At 39.2% G+C, this 19,197-nt stretch overlaps 2 protein-coding genes across 2 annotated transcripts in view; both read left to right on the top strand.

Moving 5' to 3' along the window:
* Positions 1-2,183: 2,183 nt before the first annotated feature.
* On the top strand, positions 2,184-8,533 carry LOC309391975 (uncharacterized protein; the record flags this gene model as incomplete). The annotated part of the gene is made up of 3 exons (XM_081952849.1): positions 2,184-2,349; positions 6,414-6,476; positions 7,508-8,533. The coding sequence occupies 3 exons, from the start codon at positions 2,184-2,186 to the stop codon at positions 8,302-8,304; spliced, it is 1,026 nt and encodes a 341-aa protein (XP_081808975.1). The 3' UTR covers positions 8,305-8,533.
* A 1,396-nt stretch (positions 8,534-9,929) lies between these two features.
* MIPEP (mitochondrial intermediate peptidase) overlaps positions 9,930-19,197 on the top strand; it is a 60,154-nt gene continuing 50,886 nt past the window's right edge. Inside the window, exons 1-4 of the mRNA XM_081950373.1 lie at positions 9,930-10,159; positions 11,981-12,154; positions 16,444-16,532; positions 18,399-18,485. Of these exons, the coding sequence (XP_081806499.1) occupies positions 9,986-10,159; positions 11,981-12,154; positions 16,444-16,532; positions 18,399-18,485 (524 nt within the window). The 5' untranslated portion in view covers positions 9,930-9,985. The remainder of the gene's footprint in view (positions 10,160-11,980; positions 12,155-16,443; positions 16,533-18,398; positions 18,486-19,197) is intronic.

Raw genomic sequence — 19,197 nt, 5'->3', positions numbered from 1 at the left:
TTTAGAAATGGCTTCATAATTACTTACAAAAGTAGTGTTATTATTTATGCCCCTATTTGTTTCTCTATCAACCAATATAATGTAACACATTATTTGATTCACTGTTGATAACAGTCTAGAAGACAATTTAGTGTTAAATCATTGCCAAAGGCATTGATTGATAATGAGCTTTCTGTCATATCTAAAATGACGAGAGAGCAATAGATTTTTTGAAAGCTGCACTTTTTAAATAATCATTTTTGTGTTCTAAAAATGCTATCACTGCTTGTTTGTGTAATCAAAACAAAACATGTTGTTCTTCTTTCTCAAGGACAAAACAGTCCAGTACTGTTTTGAAAAAGCACCTTTGAGACTATCACTGCTTATTTATGAGGCTGACTAAGTATTAACAAGTCTCTTCCTTTTTTTTTGAGAAAATGTTAATGTATTACTCCAGTTTTGGTGGAATAAAAATGACCAGCTTTGATCTTCTGATTTCCTGCAATTGCAAAGGAGGAATATTTCCCTTATCTTGCTGAAGTTGATGTGATCTGTTCAACTTTCCCTAATTTTCATTGTCAAACCATTTAATTCTCCAGAAATTTCTGAGGAGCAGTATCATAACCAACACACTCTAAAGAATTTGAATAAGCCATTGATATGCTATTACAATTGCCAAAAATTTTGGGGATTGAATCAAACCTCCCCAAATGAATATCCATTGGTCAAGGGTTCTGTGTTCACATGTTAACTTGTATTTCATTGACATTGAGAATACAAAAAAAGAAATAGTTGTTATATTTCTACCCTTCATGGATATGGTATCTTTATGTAGTCATCAGGTAGCCAAAGTGGTATAGTAGCTCAGTGGCTTAATGACACTAGAGAGATGATCTTTACTCCAGAGGATCAAATCCTAACACTGTGTGTCAGGGTGAGCGCCTGTCACTCATCTCAGCTTCTGTCCACCAACAGTTCAAAAGCATGTTCTATGAAGTAAATAGATTGCTATCACTTCGATGGGGAGACGGGTTAGTGCTCTGTGCAGGCAGACATATTCCTTCCAGCTCTGAACCTTCCTGGTTGCAGTCCCCATTTATGAGGTGGCCCCAGAGAAGGGAGGGAGCCTAGAATGATGCTGTAAGAAGAGCCACTCAACTTTTTTTCTGGTGCTAAGCCACCTTGGGAAGCACAAAACTTTACCCTACAATAGAGCTGGTAAATTGGCTGCCAAACTACTACACTGCAATAGCAGTGTGGTCTCCTGGCTAACGTAACAAGACCATACGATCATCATCATCATCATCATCATCATCATCATCATCATCATCATCAGGTAGTCCTTAATTAAGTTCTATCTCAGTGAAATGAGAAAATTAATAGCAGTTCTGGTCTGGTAGAAGAACAGAATAAGGAAGTTGTTTTGTCTTTATTTTGTATGATCCTATTCTTTCGACCATTATCTCCTTTCTATTTTTTAGTATAATAGAAAGCTGTTCAGCTCAATGAAATGTACATCCTTTTTCAAAGGGGCATACATATATACATTACATGCATACAGCACATACATGGAAACAGAAGCTCAGATCAGTACAACTGCATAAGCCAATATAACTTTGAAGACCCCGTTGTGTAGAAGGTGATAAAATGTTGTGCAGTTGTTATCAGCATTTGGCTGTTTTGCTGATGATTAATATTTAAATACTAAAATCATTCTACATCAACATCTTGGCATCTATCTCTACATTAATCATTGAACATTTCTGAAGACTGAATAACACTCTTTAGAACTTAGTAACCAATTAAATGATTATCCTTATTTTTCCTTCATGTACAATATGTCTAAAAACATCCATCTGGGCAGCAATAAGTAAAGGTAAGCATTGAATGCAAACTGGTTTGAATAACTTCCTTCATAAAACCTATGATTCTTCCATATTATCTATGCCAGCCTTCCTCAAACAGGTACTATTGGTCGTATCGGCTGGAAGATAATGGAAGTTCCAAATTCTAGACACTTGGAAGCTACCAAGTTGGGCATGGATGATGTACTAAAAGTATATTTTCCAAGATTATGAATAATGGTCACTGAAATTCTAATACCTGTTTATGACCCAAGTTTAGGATTTACTTGGGAAAGTGTGGTAGCTACTGATTTTAGAAAACCAGCAATATATTGATTCTTTTATTTGAAATTAGATAAGATGAAACTCTGGATTTTTTTGCTGGCTGTTGCAGTCAGCACAGAAGAAATGCCAAGACAGAACAGCTGTGTTGAAAGATATCCTGGAATTCCTGGGAACCCTGGACACAATGGCATACCAGGACGAGATGGACGAGATGGAACAAAGGGTGAAAAAGGAGACACAGGTATTATATTGTTTTATTGTAATGAACTATATGTTCAGCACAGTGGTAGGTTCCGGGGGTATGCCCCCAGTGCGGGTGTACTGGTGGCTGCTGGGAGCAGCAGTCACCGTACCGGAATGATGCTTTGGAGGGCCCACCTGCCTGCCCTCATTCCTGTATTTAAGCCAACCGGGCTACGCAGCTGGAGCATCGCAGGGCGGTGGGTGTGCATGCGTGCAAAGCGCATGTGCCCATGGTGGACACCCGGCCCCGTTGCCGCATACCGGTTGTGACGGGAGCTGGAACCTACCACTGGTTAAGCAATATTCTTGAAGCATGCATAAAACCATATCCTCAATAATGAATGCTCCAATCTTTTTCCAAAGCTGTAACAGTCAATCAGCAGCCTAATAGTTGACTCCTGAAGGTCTTACCAAATAGTTAATGAAGGCGTTATAAAAATGTGGCCCATCATTTAAATCAAGAGAAAGCTAAATTTGTTTTCAAATGCTGAATATACATTTAGAAGGAAAGAAAGAAGAATGATTGGGTGTGACTGAAATCTGCAGCTTATTCCCTGTCACAACAGCAGAATCATCCAGATAAAACCAACAATCCCTAGCTAACAGATTGATAAATGTCAACCAAATGTTAGTGTCACAAGGAGTAAATTCTTATGGTCCACCATATGTAATGTACTGAATATACATACTACGGCTATGGTATTGTCATTCAAGGCATTGCCTCGTTGACACAAGCAGGAGATGCTTCATTGGTAGAGTCACTGCCATTGACAAAATTAAGCTTATAGGCATGTTAATACTACCCAAGGAGAAAATGGTCTGATTCAGACAAAATGTTAAGCTATGGTTTGTTTAACTATGTTTTATTCAATTAACTATCATTCCCTAAGTTCAAATTGCATACAAAGCAGTGGTGGGATTCAGCCAGTTTGCACCCATTTGGGAGAACCGGTTGTTAACTTTCTAAGCAGGTCGGAGAACCGGCTTTTGGAAGAAATCATCTTTTGTTTTTTCCCACTTTACAGGGCTAGTCCTATAAGGAAGGCAGGAAGGAAACATTCTGGTGTTGTTTTTAGCCTAATCATTATTGCCCTGCTTACAGAAACTGCCTCTCTGGTTAACCTTTATTACATTGTAACAGATAAGGCGATGTGCCCATCGACCTGAGTGATGTTGAGTTGGCCACGCCCACCTGGTCACATGACCACCGAGCCCCGCCTACCCACGTGGTCATTAGGGCAGAGAACCGGTTATTCAATTATTTGAATCTCACCACTGATGCTAAGCCATAACATTATTAATTCAATTGTTTCAGTTGTATCCTGCTTTTTCTCTAAGAACTTAGAACAGTGTATCTGTAATTTCCTCTAATTATGCCATACAACAATACCCTTTTAAGATAGGCAGGGTTCAGAATGACTGGCTCAAAGTCACCTACCAAATTTCCACTGATGGATCTGTCAGGTCTAGCACAATACAATACAATACAATACAATACAATACAATACAATAATACAACACAACACAACACAACACAACACTACACTACACTACAATACACTACAATACAATACAATACAATACAATACAATACAATACAATAATACAACACAACACAACACAACACAACACAACACTACACTACACTACACTACAATACACTACAATACAATACAATACAATACAATACAATACAATACAATACAATACCAGAGTTGGAAGGGACCTTGGAGTCTTCTAGTCCAATCCCCTGCCTAGGCAGGAAACCTTATACCGTTTCAGATAAATGGCTATCCAACATCTTCTTAAAGACTTCCAGTGTTCGGGCATTCACAACTTCTGGAGGCAAGCTGTTTCACTGATTAATTGTTCTAACTGTCAGGAAATTTCTCCTCAGTTCTAAGTTGCTTCTCTCCTTGATTAGTTTCCACCCATTGCTTCTTGTTCTACCCTCAGGTGCCTTGGAGAATAGTTTGACTCCCTCTTCTTTGTGGCAACCCCTGAGATATTGGAACACTGCTATCATGTCTCCCCTAGTCCTTCTTTTCATTAAACTAGACATACACAGTTCCTGCAACCGTTCTTCATATGTTTTAGTCTCCAGTCCCCTAATCATCTTTGTTGCTCTTCTCTGCACTCTTTCTAGAGTCTCCACATCTTTTCTACATCATGGCGACCAAAACTGAATGCAGGATTCCAAGTGTGGCCTTACCAAGGCATTATAAAGTGGTATTAACACTTCATATGATCTTGATTCTGTCTCTCTGTTTATGTAGCCTAGAACTGTGTTGGCTTTTTTGGCAGCTGCTGCACACTGCTGGCTCATATTTAAATGGTTGTCCACTAGGACTCCAAGATTCCTCTCACAGTTACTACTATTGAGCAAGGTACCACCTCTATTGTACCTGTGCATTTCGTTTTTGTTGCCTAAATGTAGAACCTTACTCTTTTCACCATTGCATTTCATTTTATTAGATAGTGCCCAATGTTCAAGTTTGTCAAGATCCTTCTGTATCTTAAGCCTATCTTCTGGAGTGTTGGCTATTCCTGCCAGCTTGGTGTCATCTGCAAATTTGATGAGTTCTCCATTTATTCCCTCATCCAAATCATTGATGAAGATGTTGAAGAGTACTGGGCCTAAAACAGAGCCTTGGGGTACTCCACTGCATACTTCCCTCCATATAGATGCAGTTCCATTGAGGACTACACGTTGAGTGTGGCTGGTCAGCCAGTTACGAATCCATCTGGTGGTGATGCTGTCTAACCCACATTCTTCTACTTTATCTAGTAGTAGGTTATGATCTACCTTATCTACCTTGTCTTACTGAAGTCCAAGTAAACTATATCGATGGCATTCCTCTGGTCCACTAATTTTGTCACATTATCAAAGAATGCAATAAGATTAGTCTGGCATGATCTGTTTTTGACAAATCCATGTTGGCTTTTGGCTATTACTTCTAGGTGTTCGCTAATTCGTTGCTTGATTATCTTTTCCAGAATCTTTCCTGGTATTGAGGTCAGGCTGATAGGTCTGTAGTTTCCTGGATCTATTTTTCCCCTTTTTTTAAAGATGGGAACCACATCAGCTCTTTTCCAGTCCTCTGGCAGTTCCCCCGTGCTCCAGGATCTCTGAAAGATATAGTTCAGTGGTTCTAAGATCTCATCTGCCAGTTCCTTCAAAACCCTGGGGTGTAATCCATCCGGTCCTGGTGATTTGAACTCATCTAGGGTAGACAGGTGCTCACTTACCATTTTCTTCCCTCTTTCAACTTGTGTTCCTAATCTGATTTTTGTGGTGCTGTTTTTGATAGGCTGGACTGTTTTATCCCTTTGTGTAAAGACAGATGCAAAAAATGAGTTAAATAGTTCTGCTTTCTCCCTTTCATCCTTTATATCACACTGATACTTTATTACATGGTGAAGAAAGTACAATGCCTTAACATGCAGAACACATTAAACCCGAGCCAAACCATCTCATTATGACTTTAGCCAGTTATGAAACATAGAATACTCTTCCTTTGATTTTCTTTGTCCTTTAATTATTGATATCTGCCCCGCTATATAGACCAAAGAAATCAACTCCACAGGAATTCTAGAACTATTCTTTATAGAGAGAGGCTATAATAGGGGTGTCAAACTTGATTTCATTGGGGGCTGCATCAGGGTTGTGTTTGGCCTCTGTTGGCCGGGATGGGCATGGCCAGCTTGACGTCACTCATGTTGGGGGTGCACGTGGTCCTCCTGAGCTCTGTTTTTGCTGGCAGAGGGTTGCAGGAAGCCATCACAGCCAAAAATGGAAGTCAGGAGCCCATTTTCGCTGGCAGAGGCACCCCAGGCCAGTCCTTCACAGTTTCCAGGATGGGCCTGTGGTCCAGATCTAAGCACCCTGTGGGCCACATCCAGCCGCCGGGCTTTGAATTTGACACCACAACAAAATCTTGCAAGTCTCAGTGCTATAGAACCTCCTTTTCCTTATACTTCAATGAATTAGGAAGGTATCTGTTTGAAGTTCTGAATGTTATCTCACTGATATGAACAATTACTATATTTTGCTACTATTAGGTGACTCAGGAAATCCAGGAAAGTCAGGCCGAGATGGCATCAATGGAAATAAAGGAGAACCAGGTAGGAGCCAAAACTGTTCTCATCCAGAATACGAGGTTGTGCTTATCTACTAGTAATGTTCTATGTAACTCAGTCAAGTGCCTGTATATGGTTTCTGGCCAACCCCAGCAGGCCTAATGGTGTTAAGGAGTTTTACACTTTTGGTGTAAGACCCCAAAGACTCCAATTCTCCAGACATGTTCCTTCTGACTCACATTTCATATGTTTGCTTGGGAGTGTTGTGGCCTGCCAGCGGCGATCGGAATTGGTGGCAGACTCAGACAGTGAGAAGGTTGGGGAGGAACATGGGCCAGTCCTGGAGTCTGGGGAAGGCTCTGATGAGGGCTCTGCATTGGAGGCAGAGATGGGGCCGGGGCTGTCCGACAGTTATCATTTGCCTTCACAGTCAGACATCCGTGGGGCAGAAGAACAGCTGGAGCCTGTTCCCAGCATGTGCATGTGCAGAGCTGCCAGGAGAAGGGAAAAGCTAAGGAACAGTGGTCAATTCGGGAGTAAAGCCACAGGTGGATGGTGAATGGCCCCTCCCATGGGAAATAAAGAGGAGCGAAAGCAGGTGGGGGGGAGTTTGCAGGAGACAATTAGTTCAATTCATTAGGGTGAAGATCTGTTCCTGACTTCTTGCCAAGTAATTGCTGCTACAGCATGGCATTTGGAAGATATCAGCCTGGCAGCTCTCCAAGCTTGATAAAGGTCTGTAGTTGTGAAATCTCTTGAAAGACTGTTGGCCGGGACTTTGCTGGAGAGGAATTCACTTTAAACTAAATAAAAGAGATTTTATCAGGACGAGGAGTCGGCTTCGTGCTTTTGGGAAGCCTAGGTCAGAACATGGAGATCCTCGCATCTTCTTCTTTTTCCTTCCAGTCCTGAAAAACCAAAGGCAGCCTCACCTCATCTGCTCTTGGTTTTGTGTTAGCTAATACAGGAATAACAAACACCTCTTCCTACTATCTTGGATTTCTGCTTTCATCCCTCTGATGACAGATGCTTTCACAACTCTGTAAAAGATTAACTGGTCTTTCCTTTGCATTTAGGGGCTGACGGCAGAGTTGAAGAAAAAGGGAACAAAGGTGATAAGGGAGAACGTGGCTGGCCTGGGAAATTTGGGCCAAAAGGAATTCCTGGACCAGTAGGGGACAAAGGTCAACAGGGGGAGCTAGGACCACAGGGAAGGAAAGGGATAAAAGGGGACCTCGGGCCAATTGGCCCCAAAGGACAAAAAGGTGAAATTGGAATTCAAGGTGAAATAGGATTAAGGGGGCCCATCGGTCCAAAAGGCTACGTGGGTCCTAAAGGAGAGATAGGGGGACCCGGACCAAGGGGCAGTAAAGGCAATCAGGGAGAAAGGGGTTGGAAGGGAGCTCAGGGAGAAAAGGGGAACCTTGGCAGTACCCCAGTTATTGCCAGAAGCGCTTTCAGTGTGGGCCTTACCGCTAAATTTCCTCCACTCAACGTTCCCATCAAATTTGATAAAGTCTTATACAACGGCTTCAACCATTATAGCACCGAAACCGGACTGTTCACCTGCCAAATCCCTGGGGTCTATTATTTTACCTACCACATCACTGTTTTTTCAAGGAATATGAGAGTAGCTCTAGTTAAAAACGAGCACAGGATGCTCCACACTGCAGACATGTACCAAGGGGCCGAAGACCAGGCATCTGGGGGAATCGTCCTGGAACTTCAGAAAGGGGATCGGATATGGCTGCAGTCTTACGGAGGAGAGACTTACAATGGATTGTTTGCAGATCCAGATGATGACACTGTCTTCAGTGGCTTTCTTCTATTTAGTACCTCCGAAGCACCAGCATCTCTGCCCTCCAGCATATAAGTTGCTTGCTTGGTTTTGAATATGTCAATTATAGGGCACAGCTTACTTTTCACATGAAGTTTCCATCAAAGTTCATGAAGCCAAATCAAGAATTCCCAGTCTTTTTTCTTTCTTTTTTCTTTTTGCAGACTGATGCTGAACACCATTTGCCCATTACTTTGTTTATACAGTTCCTAAATATATTTTTGCTATTTTTTTCAGAAAAGCTACGATTGCACCAACACTAATACAAAATGCTAATATCTTACATAATTATTTAATCACAGGATAGAAAACAATGTTGTTATTCTTTCAATTGAGTAAACCTGTTTTAATTTTGTAGAAAAATATTTTAGACTGATTAATAAAACCACACAATCCACTGTTATATATTTATACCTAAATATGTTCAAATTAAAGAAATAAGTTTTTTTTTCAAGATAAGAAATAACCCTGAGTTTCTCTTTATTTTTCATTTCTACTGCCCTCAGTCCTCAGTAGACTTTAAAGCAAGTGATTCCTTGATCACATATCACATTCAATCATTAGTTTTAACCATGCTGTCTTGTGTATATTAGAAAAAGCCATGTTTGTCCTGTAGAAAAGAAAAATAATAATTCCTTGCTTGGGAGAAAAATCTGGTTTATTTAAAATTTTAGTTGCTGTTCCTCTGGAGTTTTGTGGACTACTTGGAATTTTAAAAAGGCACAAAATCAAATCAGAAATAAACCATGGAAATAAAAAGCAAAAGGGTGATTAGAATGTTGATTTTGGAAAGTTGTTAAAACAGGTAAGGAGACAGATTCATTAGAAACAAGGCTTTAAAATAAGTTTTGAAGATTTGTTTATAGATATAAGAAATGAGGTATTTTTAATTGCATTTTTTAGAAAAAAATGACCAGGTCCTGTGTAAAGGAAAAGAAAGAAAAATATTATTTACTTGTTTAAAGATAAATAAAGAGTTATTTTTATTGGGGTTTTGCTGATTAAGATTTAAATATGAATTTATTATCATTAATAAATTATTAATAATTAATAATTTATTATTATTTACTTTATTCATTAAATATGGATCTCTGTCAACTGAGCATTCAACATTATTATTGTTTATAAACATTATAAACAACTATTTATTATTATTATTATTATTATTATTATTATTATTATTATTATTATTATTATTATTATTTACTTTATTCATTAAACATGAAACTCAGCCAACTGAACATTCAAAAATGCATTATTTTTATTCATCCTTCCTGATATACTGAAAAAAGTTAGGGAAAAAAATCCCCCCAGAACAAAAAGATGGAAAACCAAATCTGTGTTGTAAAAGAAAGTGATACGGATGTATCCAGTTGGCAGCCAAAATCTCATTCCACTTGGGAAAACTTTACATTTTATCTGCCGGAGAAAAAACAAAGTACTATTCATAGCTGCCGTTGGTGTTTAGGTACTTGAAGGCCAAGTAGCGCACTCTTCTGCATTTGCCAGCGCTTGGCTGGGGAATTCTGGGAATTGAAGTCCGTCCTGTTTCTACTGAAGGGGCCTTCACGAGCGCGCCAGGCGGAGCAAAGCCGCCGGAGGGCGGGGAAACGCAGGTTGAGCCGACGCTCCTTCTTACGGCCGGGCCGCGGAAGAGGCCCTCCCCGCAATCCGGAACCGCTTGCCCGTTTTGGAGGCGAGCGGTCTCCTGGCCATCATGTGGGCTGGATGGCACCGGGTGGTGCGCAAGGCTTCGGGCTGCCTGAAGCAAACGAGGCTGGGCCGGCTCGGCGGCGGCGGCGGCACCAAGAAATGGGTCAGCACCAGCTGGTCCCCGGTGGGCGCTGCCTTCAATGCCCAACAGCAGCGGCTGGCGGTGGGGCAGAAAACGGTGAGAGGCGGGCTTGGAGTGAGACGGGGCCGAAAACGTCCAAAATATCCTTGGCTTCTACGTTGGAAGCGATTCGGCAGCTTTCTTCCAAATGAGCTGGATTAGTTTCCGTAATCCTTTGCCATAGTCATGGCAAGGGATTATGCATGTTGGGGATGCTGAGTTCAGAGAGCTGGAATGGGACAACAACAACAATAACAACAATAATAATCATCATCACACAGTCAGCCAGTTGTTCAGACTGAGTTTGGCATTTTTGTCTACCGACTGAGCCCTCCCCAAGGACCTGGGATAGGCAAATCTGGATATTTGACAGTGTTAACAGATATCCTTGCAGGATGGAAGCTGTTCCCAGTAAAGCTGCCTTCTGCAATAACAACAACAACAACAACAACAGTTCCTAGGTCCTTAGTAACAGTTCCTAGTCCTTGGTTAGGACTCGAGCTGTTGAGCTACCAACCAGCCCCAAAAGCTGTGAATCTAACCAAAGATTAACCTCCTCCTCCTCCTCCTCCTCCTCCTCCTCCTCCTCCTCCTCCTCCTCCTCCTCCTCCTCCTCCTCATTATTATTATTATTATTATTATTATTATTATTATTATTATTATTATTATCTTTTAGTCATTAAAAATGAAATTCAGTCAACTGAATATTTAAAAGTGCATCACAAATACCATTGGCTGGTACTGATGGTTGATACAGGTTGCTGCCAGCGTCCTAGGTATCAACCAAGTACCTTCTTAACATGTACGATGTTCCGAGTAGTGCAGTTTTTTGCAGTTCCGCTGGTGTTATTGCAGGAAGCTGCAATTTCTTGATGTGTTTTGTAAAATTCTTAGACATGGTACCAAGTGCCCTGATGACAATGGATATCACTGTTACATGTTTCATCCATAGCCATATAGTTTTGATGGCGAGGTCTCGGTATTTCATAATTTTTCATCATCATCACTATTATTATTACTATTGCTACTACTACTATTACTATTTTTTATTATGTGCTGTATTGGAGAGCTGGAAGATTGCAGTTTCCAAAGGTAGTTAATAACGATTAATTATTAACAACCACTTGAATTTTCTAAGTAAGCATCCAGATATAAAAGAGACTTTCTGGATAAAAAAAGAGAATTAAGAAATTTTAAGAGACACCAAGTTTTGCAAAAAAAAAAAAAGAAGAAGAAGAAAACTAAGGTTGGGGGGAGAAGAATCCAGTAAAAAAGTGAATATATCTCAGTGGCTAAATGGAGAAATAATCAAGGAATGAAGTAGAAAGAAGAAGCCTAAGAAGTAGAACACCATGTTTGGACTGCAAAAAAATATAAATGTATATGAATGTGGAATGTTATGTGAGAATGGGAGACAAACTTCTGATTTGCAGATTTCATTTTTAATTCCTATTTGCTGATAAACATTCATTTACTATCAGCAGAAGTCTGTATTGGATTATATCTCAACACTCCAGATATGATAGAATATTATTTTGACCTTTTGATTGCGATTATGGGGATTGGTTTTGCTGGGAAAGATTTACGTGTTTACTGGAACACTCCAGATTAAAAAACTAATTTTTCAGAATTAGATGCTGAAAAAGTAATTTAGACTCCAAATCAAAATTGATTGAGAATTCGGGAAAATGTGCAAAGGAGTTGCGCTTAATGTAATTATCCTTTTGGTTCATACTGTATTACTGTAAAGGTTATTTATCTGGCAAAATTACATTGTTAATACGATTTTGGTTCAGCATACTCAATTTCTAAAATTATTGTAGAATAGAATATTACATTTTTAAAAATAGGTTAATAATATTCTTGCCTATGGTTTAGGGTCTGTTTGGTGTACCAGAACTTAATTGTCCAGAAGGATTTCAAGAAGCTCAAAAGAACTCATTGCAAGAAGCAGAACGACTGGTCCAAAAAGCATGCGTTACACCTCCTGGGAAAGAGATTGTGGTAGTTTTTGATCAGCTCTCCGATGCTTTATGTAGAGTAGCAGATCTGGTAAGACAATATGACATCTTTGAAATTGTTAATCCATTGATACTGGTGGTATTTCTAGGTTAATTTGAATTCTGCAACTTTCTGAAATGTAACATGAAATACCGTATTTTTCGGAGTATAAGATGCACCGGAGTATAAGACGCACCCAGATTTTGAAGAGGCATTTTTTAAAAAAAGTAGGTAGGTAGATAGAGGGATAGAGAGGGGGAGAGAGAGAGAGAGAGAGATACAGTAGGTAGGGAGGGAGGGAGAGAGAGAGTGTAGATAGGTCGGTAGAGGCATAGAGAGAGAGAAATATATATAGAGAGAAATACAGTAGATAGGTAGGGAGAGAGAGAGAGTAGATAGGTTGGTAGGTAGAGGGATAGAGAGAGAAAAATAGAGAGAGACAAATACAGTAGATAGGTAGGGGGAGAGAGTGAGAGAGTAGGTAGGTAGGTAGGTAGATGTTTCCAGGTGTATTTATCCATGTGCTGGAGAAGGAAATACCTGACAACCTGTAGCACCTAAAACTTTGTTTCTGCTGGGACAGCACTTGATCAATGTAATTCTCATAAACCACTCTAACTAAACAGCTTTCCGAAGGGGGGGGGGAGTTTTTGCACTCTGCAAACCTCCCCAAAACGGCCCTGTTTTTTTCAAAAAAAGGCATGAATAGCCTTGGGGGACTTGCAGAGTGTTCCTAAGGGGTGTGGGGGGGCCAAAAACAAGCAAAAAACAGGGTGTTTTTTAGTCAAAAAAATTGCATGAATAGCCTTATGGAGGCTTATAGTGTGCTGCTGGGGGCTGGGAGGGGGAATGGCCCTTTTTTACTCATTTCTGCCCTCCCCAGCCCCCAGGAGCTGTCTGAAAGCATCTATAAGGCTATGTACGGCCATTATGGTGAGGGAGCGGGGCTTCAGGAGGCAAAAAAATTCTGTATTCGATGTATAAAACGCACCCAGATTTTCAGCCTCTTTTTTGAGGGAAAAAGATGCATCTTATACTCCGAAAAAGGTTTCATTCATTTTTTTTTCTATGTAATCAAATCACCTCAGTGTAGTTTTTGCACAGTGATCATTCATGTCTGTTTTGTTCTGCACCCATCTATTCTTGATCATCCTGATTTACATAGTCCTTAAATATCCCATTCCCACTGTATTTACTTACTTTAAACATCCTTTTGTTTCGCTTGACATATCTTCCATACAGGAGAGCAGGGGTGTCAAACTGGTGTCGTCACGTGGCATATCGTAACTTTTTTCTCCTTTGCTAAACCCGGCATGGGTGTGGCCAGCACATGATGCATCCGGTTCATGGGCCGTGAGTTTGACACCCCTGCAGTAGAGCAATCTGTGAGTTTGACACCCCTGCAGTAGAGCAATCAGCAGCCTGCTCTTCTACACAGTCTGAAACATTTGTTCTTTGTAGCATGCTGTTTACTCTCTGCTACCTTTTCATCAACATTACCAGGAAGATATAATATGTCCTTCTCTTCAGTCCTTCTTAGTTCTGAATCATTCTTTTCCCCACTAGCATTTCCTCACAAGTGCAAGGTTCACAGTTCAGCAGAGGTGGGCATAATGTAACAACCGGTTCGCCCAGAACTGAAAATGTGAGCTCGCGCGTCTTCCACGCATGCGCGCAGCAACAAAAGCACAGCAATTATATAGGACGAGATAGCGCCAGGGCGGGTGGGCGAACTCAGGCACTGCTCGGAACTACCAGTTCGCCCAAACCAATCCCTCCTCTGTATTTCGGGGGTGAGTGGGTATCAACCAAGTAGCAGGAAACGACACATTGGGTTGTGGTCTGAATCTGATATGGGCTGAGAGTTACCTGTCATGCCTAAAGTGGGACTAGGACAAACTGGCTCTCAAAATGGAAGTCTCTGCTCTAGAGGCACTGCTGGATAATTCTTTAAGTGTTCCATATTTCTCATGCAAACCTTACTTCTATTATTAACTCCTTTTTTCTTTACCATAGACCAGTGGCGCCCAAATGTTTGGGCACCAGGGACTAGTTCTGTGGAGAGAGAAGTTTTCCCATGGACTGTGCTGCCACAAACCGGGCGGGTTGGGGACCCCCGCTTTAGACTTTCTCAATATACAAGTATTTTTTTTTGTCATAATTATACATTTCTGAATGATCTGCTGGATTAGAGCAAAAATTTGATGTTCTCTGATTCAAAAAAGGAACACGACAGCTTTCAAATTTTGCACACTACATTTTTACCCTTCCAGTAAAAAAAAATTCTTGTAAAAAAAAAAATTATTTTTCCATTTTCACAACACATAGTCACATGTATACTATTACATAGACAACATCATTTTGTATTATTAAATGTTTACATCAATTCATCTTACCATCAACTCCCAAAACACAATTATTTAACACTTCTGCTCTCCATAGACCATGTTTTTCCTTATCCATCACTTTCTTCTCCCTCTCTCTCCTCCCACTCCCTACCTCCTTTCTTCCCTCTGTCATCCTTCCCTACTCTACTTTCCCTTCCTCTCTCCTTCTCCTCTCCCCCCTTTCCACTCCTCATTTCTCTCCTCCTCTTCCCCCTTCCTTACCCTCTCTCCTATTCCTTTCTTCTTCCCTTGCCTCTCTTCTTTTCTTCCCACTCTTATTATTTACTTGGTGTATTTCAGCTTCTGAGCAAGCTCCATTTTATGTTGATGGTATTTATAGGTCCCTTTCAATATACATATTTCATTTTAATATCCTTTCTTAAAAAAAATAGAACAAAAAAGTATACATAAGTAGTCATTGTACTTTTAAGCCCCCTCCCTGGATAATTTTGGTCAAGATGTAGACCTGGTTACAATTTTTAGCTATTCTCATCATTATCTTTATATAATTATACATCCTAACACGCCCCCAATATGTGATTCTGTATAAAAATCTCCCATTGTAGATATATTCCATGTTCCCTCTGTATTTTTCTATAACTTGGATAAAGTTATCCTTAAATTGTCTATAAATGACACACCACACTGTTCACTGTTTGTTACAATTCCCTTAATCTATTATGTAAAAAAACAAGCAGTAAACATCTCACTATTCATCATCTGAAAAACTTCCTATCGACTCCCCTTCCAGTAAAAATTGAAAGGATAGAAAAGATCTTCCAGGCATTCTTAAATTAATGTCCATGTAATTTTTGCCTTCATCCTACTACTTTTCCCTTTATACTAGGTAAGAATAATGATTGAGAGACACAAATGTACATATCACATTGCTATTCTATAAGCAGACCATATCTATATTTTAACATTTAACAACTAACACCCCATCTATAGTTTCAGGCTTACCTTTTTTCACTGTTCTCACAGCATTTGTGAGTTGTTTTTATAACTTTTTTCTTGGACACTAACATAGCATTTGTTTCAGTTTTACTCTTCTTATGTTTCTACTTTCGGCAAAATTGTTTTGCATATTCTGTGCCTCTTTTAATCTTATCCATTCCTTGCCCTTTTGATGACATTCTTTGCATGTTTTTTTTGCTGTTCACATTATCCAGTCACTTCCTCTTATCCTCATTTTTAGTAATTCATCTCGTTCATGTATTATTGTTTTATCCCATCATTCCACTTAGAATATTGTTTTAATTCTTTCTGTTAGTGTAATGCCAGATACTGTATTTCAAGCAGTTTTCACATTACTTTCCTTATGTCTATTTCCCATTCCTTTTTGTTGGAAGATTAATCTCTACAATTCTTTGTATGAAATGATTCGCTGTACTCCATTAAATCATATTATCTTCATTCAATCTGTTATTTATTTCCCCTTTTTCTCAATTTCACAAATACACAACATATCTATTTATTATTCATGCTCTTTGCCATTTGTTTATTTCTCTTACATTCTAAGTTTCAGTCTTGGCATGGTTTTCACTCGTGAGCCCATAAATATTGTCCTCTGAAACTTTTTTTTCAAATCCCCCCCCCCTGATTTTAAAAATACAGTAATAGATATACATACATTAGAACTTCTTATCTGTTGCATGTACATGTTGTCAAACAACCGCTTTACAGTATTTACAGTCGCATGTTTACTGATCTTGTATACAATCTTGCTTTGAAACTGTCATGAACAATGAATCTACATATTTTTTTCTTTAACTACGTTGCAGAAATATTAAGGTAAAGAATAATTTTAGTTGTAGCTCTTTGAAAACTCATGTTTATGAACATTTCAAATCATGTGCAATGTTTATATAGTTAGTAAGACTTTCTGTTTTTTTTTACAAACGTTAATATTTTATCATCTTTTTGTGCTTTCATATTTTTTTACTATAACAGGCTGATTTTGTGAAAATAGCCCACCCTGATCCTGCTTTCAGAGATGCTGCTGAGGAAGCCTGCAGAAGCATTGGTACTATGGTAGAAAAGTATGCTTTATTCAGTGTTTGAAAATTTGTATCAACCTTCCACAATTATCTTCCAGAATGTGTGAACTTCTGCTCCTCACATTTCTAAGCAGCCTGGATATTATTTGAGAATTCTTGGAATTGAGATCTGTGTAGCTAAAAGGTGCTCAAATTGGGGAAAGCTAGTTTTATCTGGTTAATCTGTACTGTAGTGATCAATAACTCAATAGCAAAAAATAGCACCTAACAACATTGGCTGAGTTGTAAAAAAATGCAACCTACTTAATATTAGGATGGATAAACTTGTTAGGGAATTGCCAGCTAGATTGCAAGGAGGGGGTCAAGCAAGGATCTAGCTTGGAGCCATTGCGCAGCCACAAATGGTATAAGTGTGACTTCCCCCCAAATATGAAGCCTTATCTGGTCATTTTCCAGGGGAAGGCAAGCTTTCTGGCGAGATTCTTATAACACAGGTGATAAACAATAACATTACAGCCTTAATCTACTCATGAATGGTTCTGATTGCTTGTGCCTGGCAGTAAGTACAGCAGGAACTATTCTCATACAATTTCTTAATGTATTCTATAATCATTGAGGTTGACTCAAGGTAGAATGTATGCCTCTATTACTCACTAATCAATAGCAAGATATTCTAATTTATTCCCATGAAGTAAAGTCTGGTCTACTAGGAAAAAATATTCCTAAAGAAAAGCCATGGTGAAATTATAGGTCTTCATAATGAGCAGAAAGGTTGGCAGTTTGGCGGTTTGAATCCCTAGCACCTTGTAACAGAGTGAGCTCCCATTACTTATCCCAGCTTCTGCCAACTTAGAAGTTTGAAAGCACGTAAAAAATGCAAGTAGAAAAATAGGAGCCACCTTTGGTGGGAAGGTAACAGCGTTCTAAGCGCCTTCAGCATTTAGTCATGCCGGCCACATGACCATGGATAGTGCTGGTTCTTTGGCTTTGAAACGGAGATGAGCACCGCCTCCTAGAGTTGGGAACGACTAGCACATACCTTTACCTTTACCTTGTTTTGAAAATTTTCAAAACAAACACAACACATCCTTCTTTACATACTGTAGAAAGTGTATCAATTGTTTACAAAAAGTCTTTCGTGCATCTCTTCCACAGTCAACAAACATAATTCATATTAACTCAAGTATTTTAACTCAGATATGTTTCTTGAAACTACATTCACCAATTGAAAAAAAATGTTGAGTGTTACTATAAGGTGACTTGTTAGATTAATCAGTTTTTATATTGGTCACACATAGTGATTGGCAACAAGTATGAGTTGTTTTTTGCAATATGTGAAACAATCCATTATGCCTTAATGCCATACATGAACCAGACCTTTACATTTCATAGAACAAAAGTCTACCTTACCATTACATGTATACTGGTTTACTGAAATCCAACCCATGGAGAGAAAGGAAGAGGGGGGTGGAAGTAAAGTGGTCGATATCCCTTACATTCTGGGTTCTTGCCCCTGCCTTCCAAAAAGCCATACTTTTTCCCGCCTTAAAAAAAATCACAGAGAAAACACAGGAAGGCAGTAATTGAATAATTGGATGAAAATATCATGCAGATGTTCTGCAAAAAGTGAGTGTATAAGATATGGTAATTCCACATTAACATCCAAGATTGGAATCACTCTAGGATTATATTTCCTCTTGCCTTGTTTATCATTTTAATAAGTTGCTTACATACCTTGGGGAAATGCTGGAAAAAAAGTATTTGTGATGTAAATTGCTTTTGCTGTCTTCTTTCCAAAGTGATAACTTTTTCTGAAGTTGAATAAGTTTATAAAACATGACAGAACATACAAAAACTAGTAATATCTAATAGTAAATGTAATACTGACTATGTTTTTTATATTTCTAGATTAAACACAAATGTAGATTTATGTCACAGTCTGAGAAGATTGTTAATTGATAAAGATGTTATGGATTCTCTTGACCCTGAAACAAGGTACATTTTAATTGTTACAGTAAGAATTTTCTTGTAATATTCAAAGTGAATATGGAAGTGAATATACAGATACTGTATAATATCTGAGTGAATTATTTACCATATTTTTTGCAGTATAAGATGCACATTTTTCCCTCAAAAAAGAGGGTGAAAATCTGGGTGCATCTTATATACTGAATATAGCATTGTTGACCTGCCGAAACCCCGCCCCCTTTGCAAAAATGGATGTGCAGAGGGTTTGGGAGGCTTGCTGAGTGTTCCTGACGGCTGGGGAGGGCAAAAAAAAAAACAGGCTATTTTTGCCCCCCCTGCAAGCCGCCAGGAGCACTCTACAAGCCTTCCAAATCCTCTCCATGCCCCCCTTTTTTTTGCTCATTTTTGCGTCCCCCCCCCCCGGAGCACTCTACAAGCCTCCCAAAGCTCTGCATGCCGCCCCTTTTTTGTGGGAGGGCAAAAAATGAGGATTGCAGAGAGTTTGGAAGGCCTGCAGAATGCAAAACCTTTTTTTTTTTAAATTTACCTCTTCAAAATCATGGTGCGTCTTATACGGTATTCCAGACTTGAAGCATTTTTTCTAAACAATGGAATCTGATATTTGCAAGTGTTACTATTATTTTCATTTTTCTCCTTTGATAGCAGCTCTTTTCTTCTACTGCATCATTTAATGTCCTCTCAAAACCTACTTCCAATTCTGAATACAAAAATAACCTTT

Source organism: Natrix helvetica (genome assembly GCF_964273705.1).
Source record: "Natrix helvetica genome assembly, chromosome: 4".
Taxonomy (NCBI): Eukaryota; Metazoa; Chordata; class Lepidosauria; order Squamata; family Natricidae; genus Natrix; species Natrix helvetica.
Note: the sequence above shows the minus strand (reverse complement) of the source record. Positions and strands in the feature narration are given on the sequence as shown.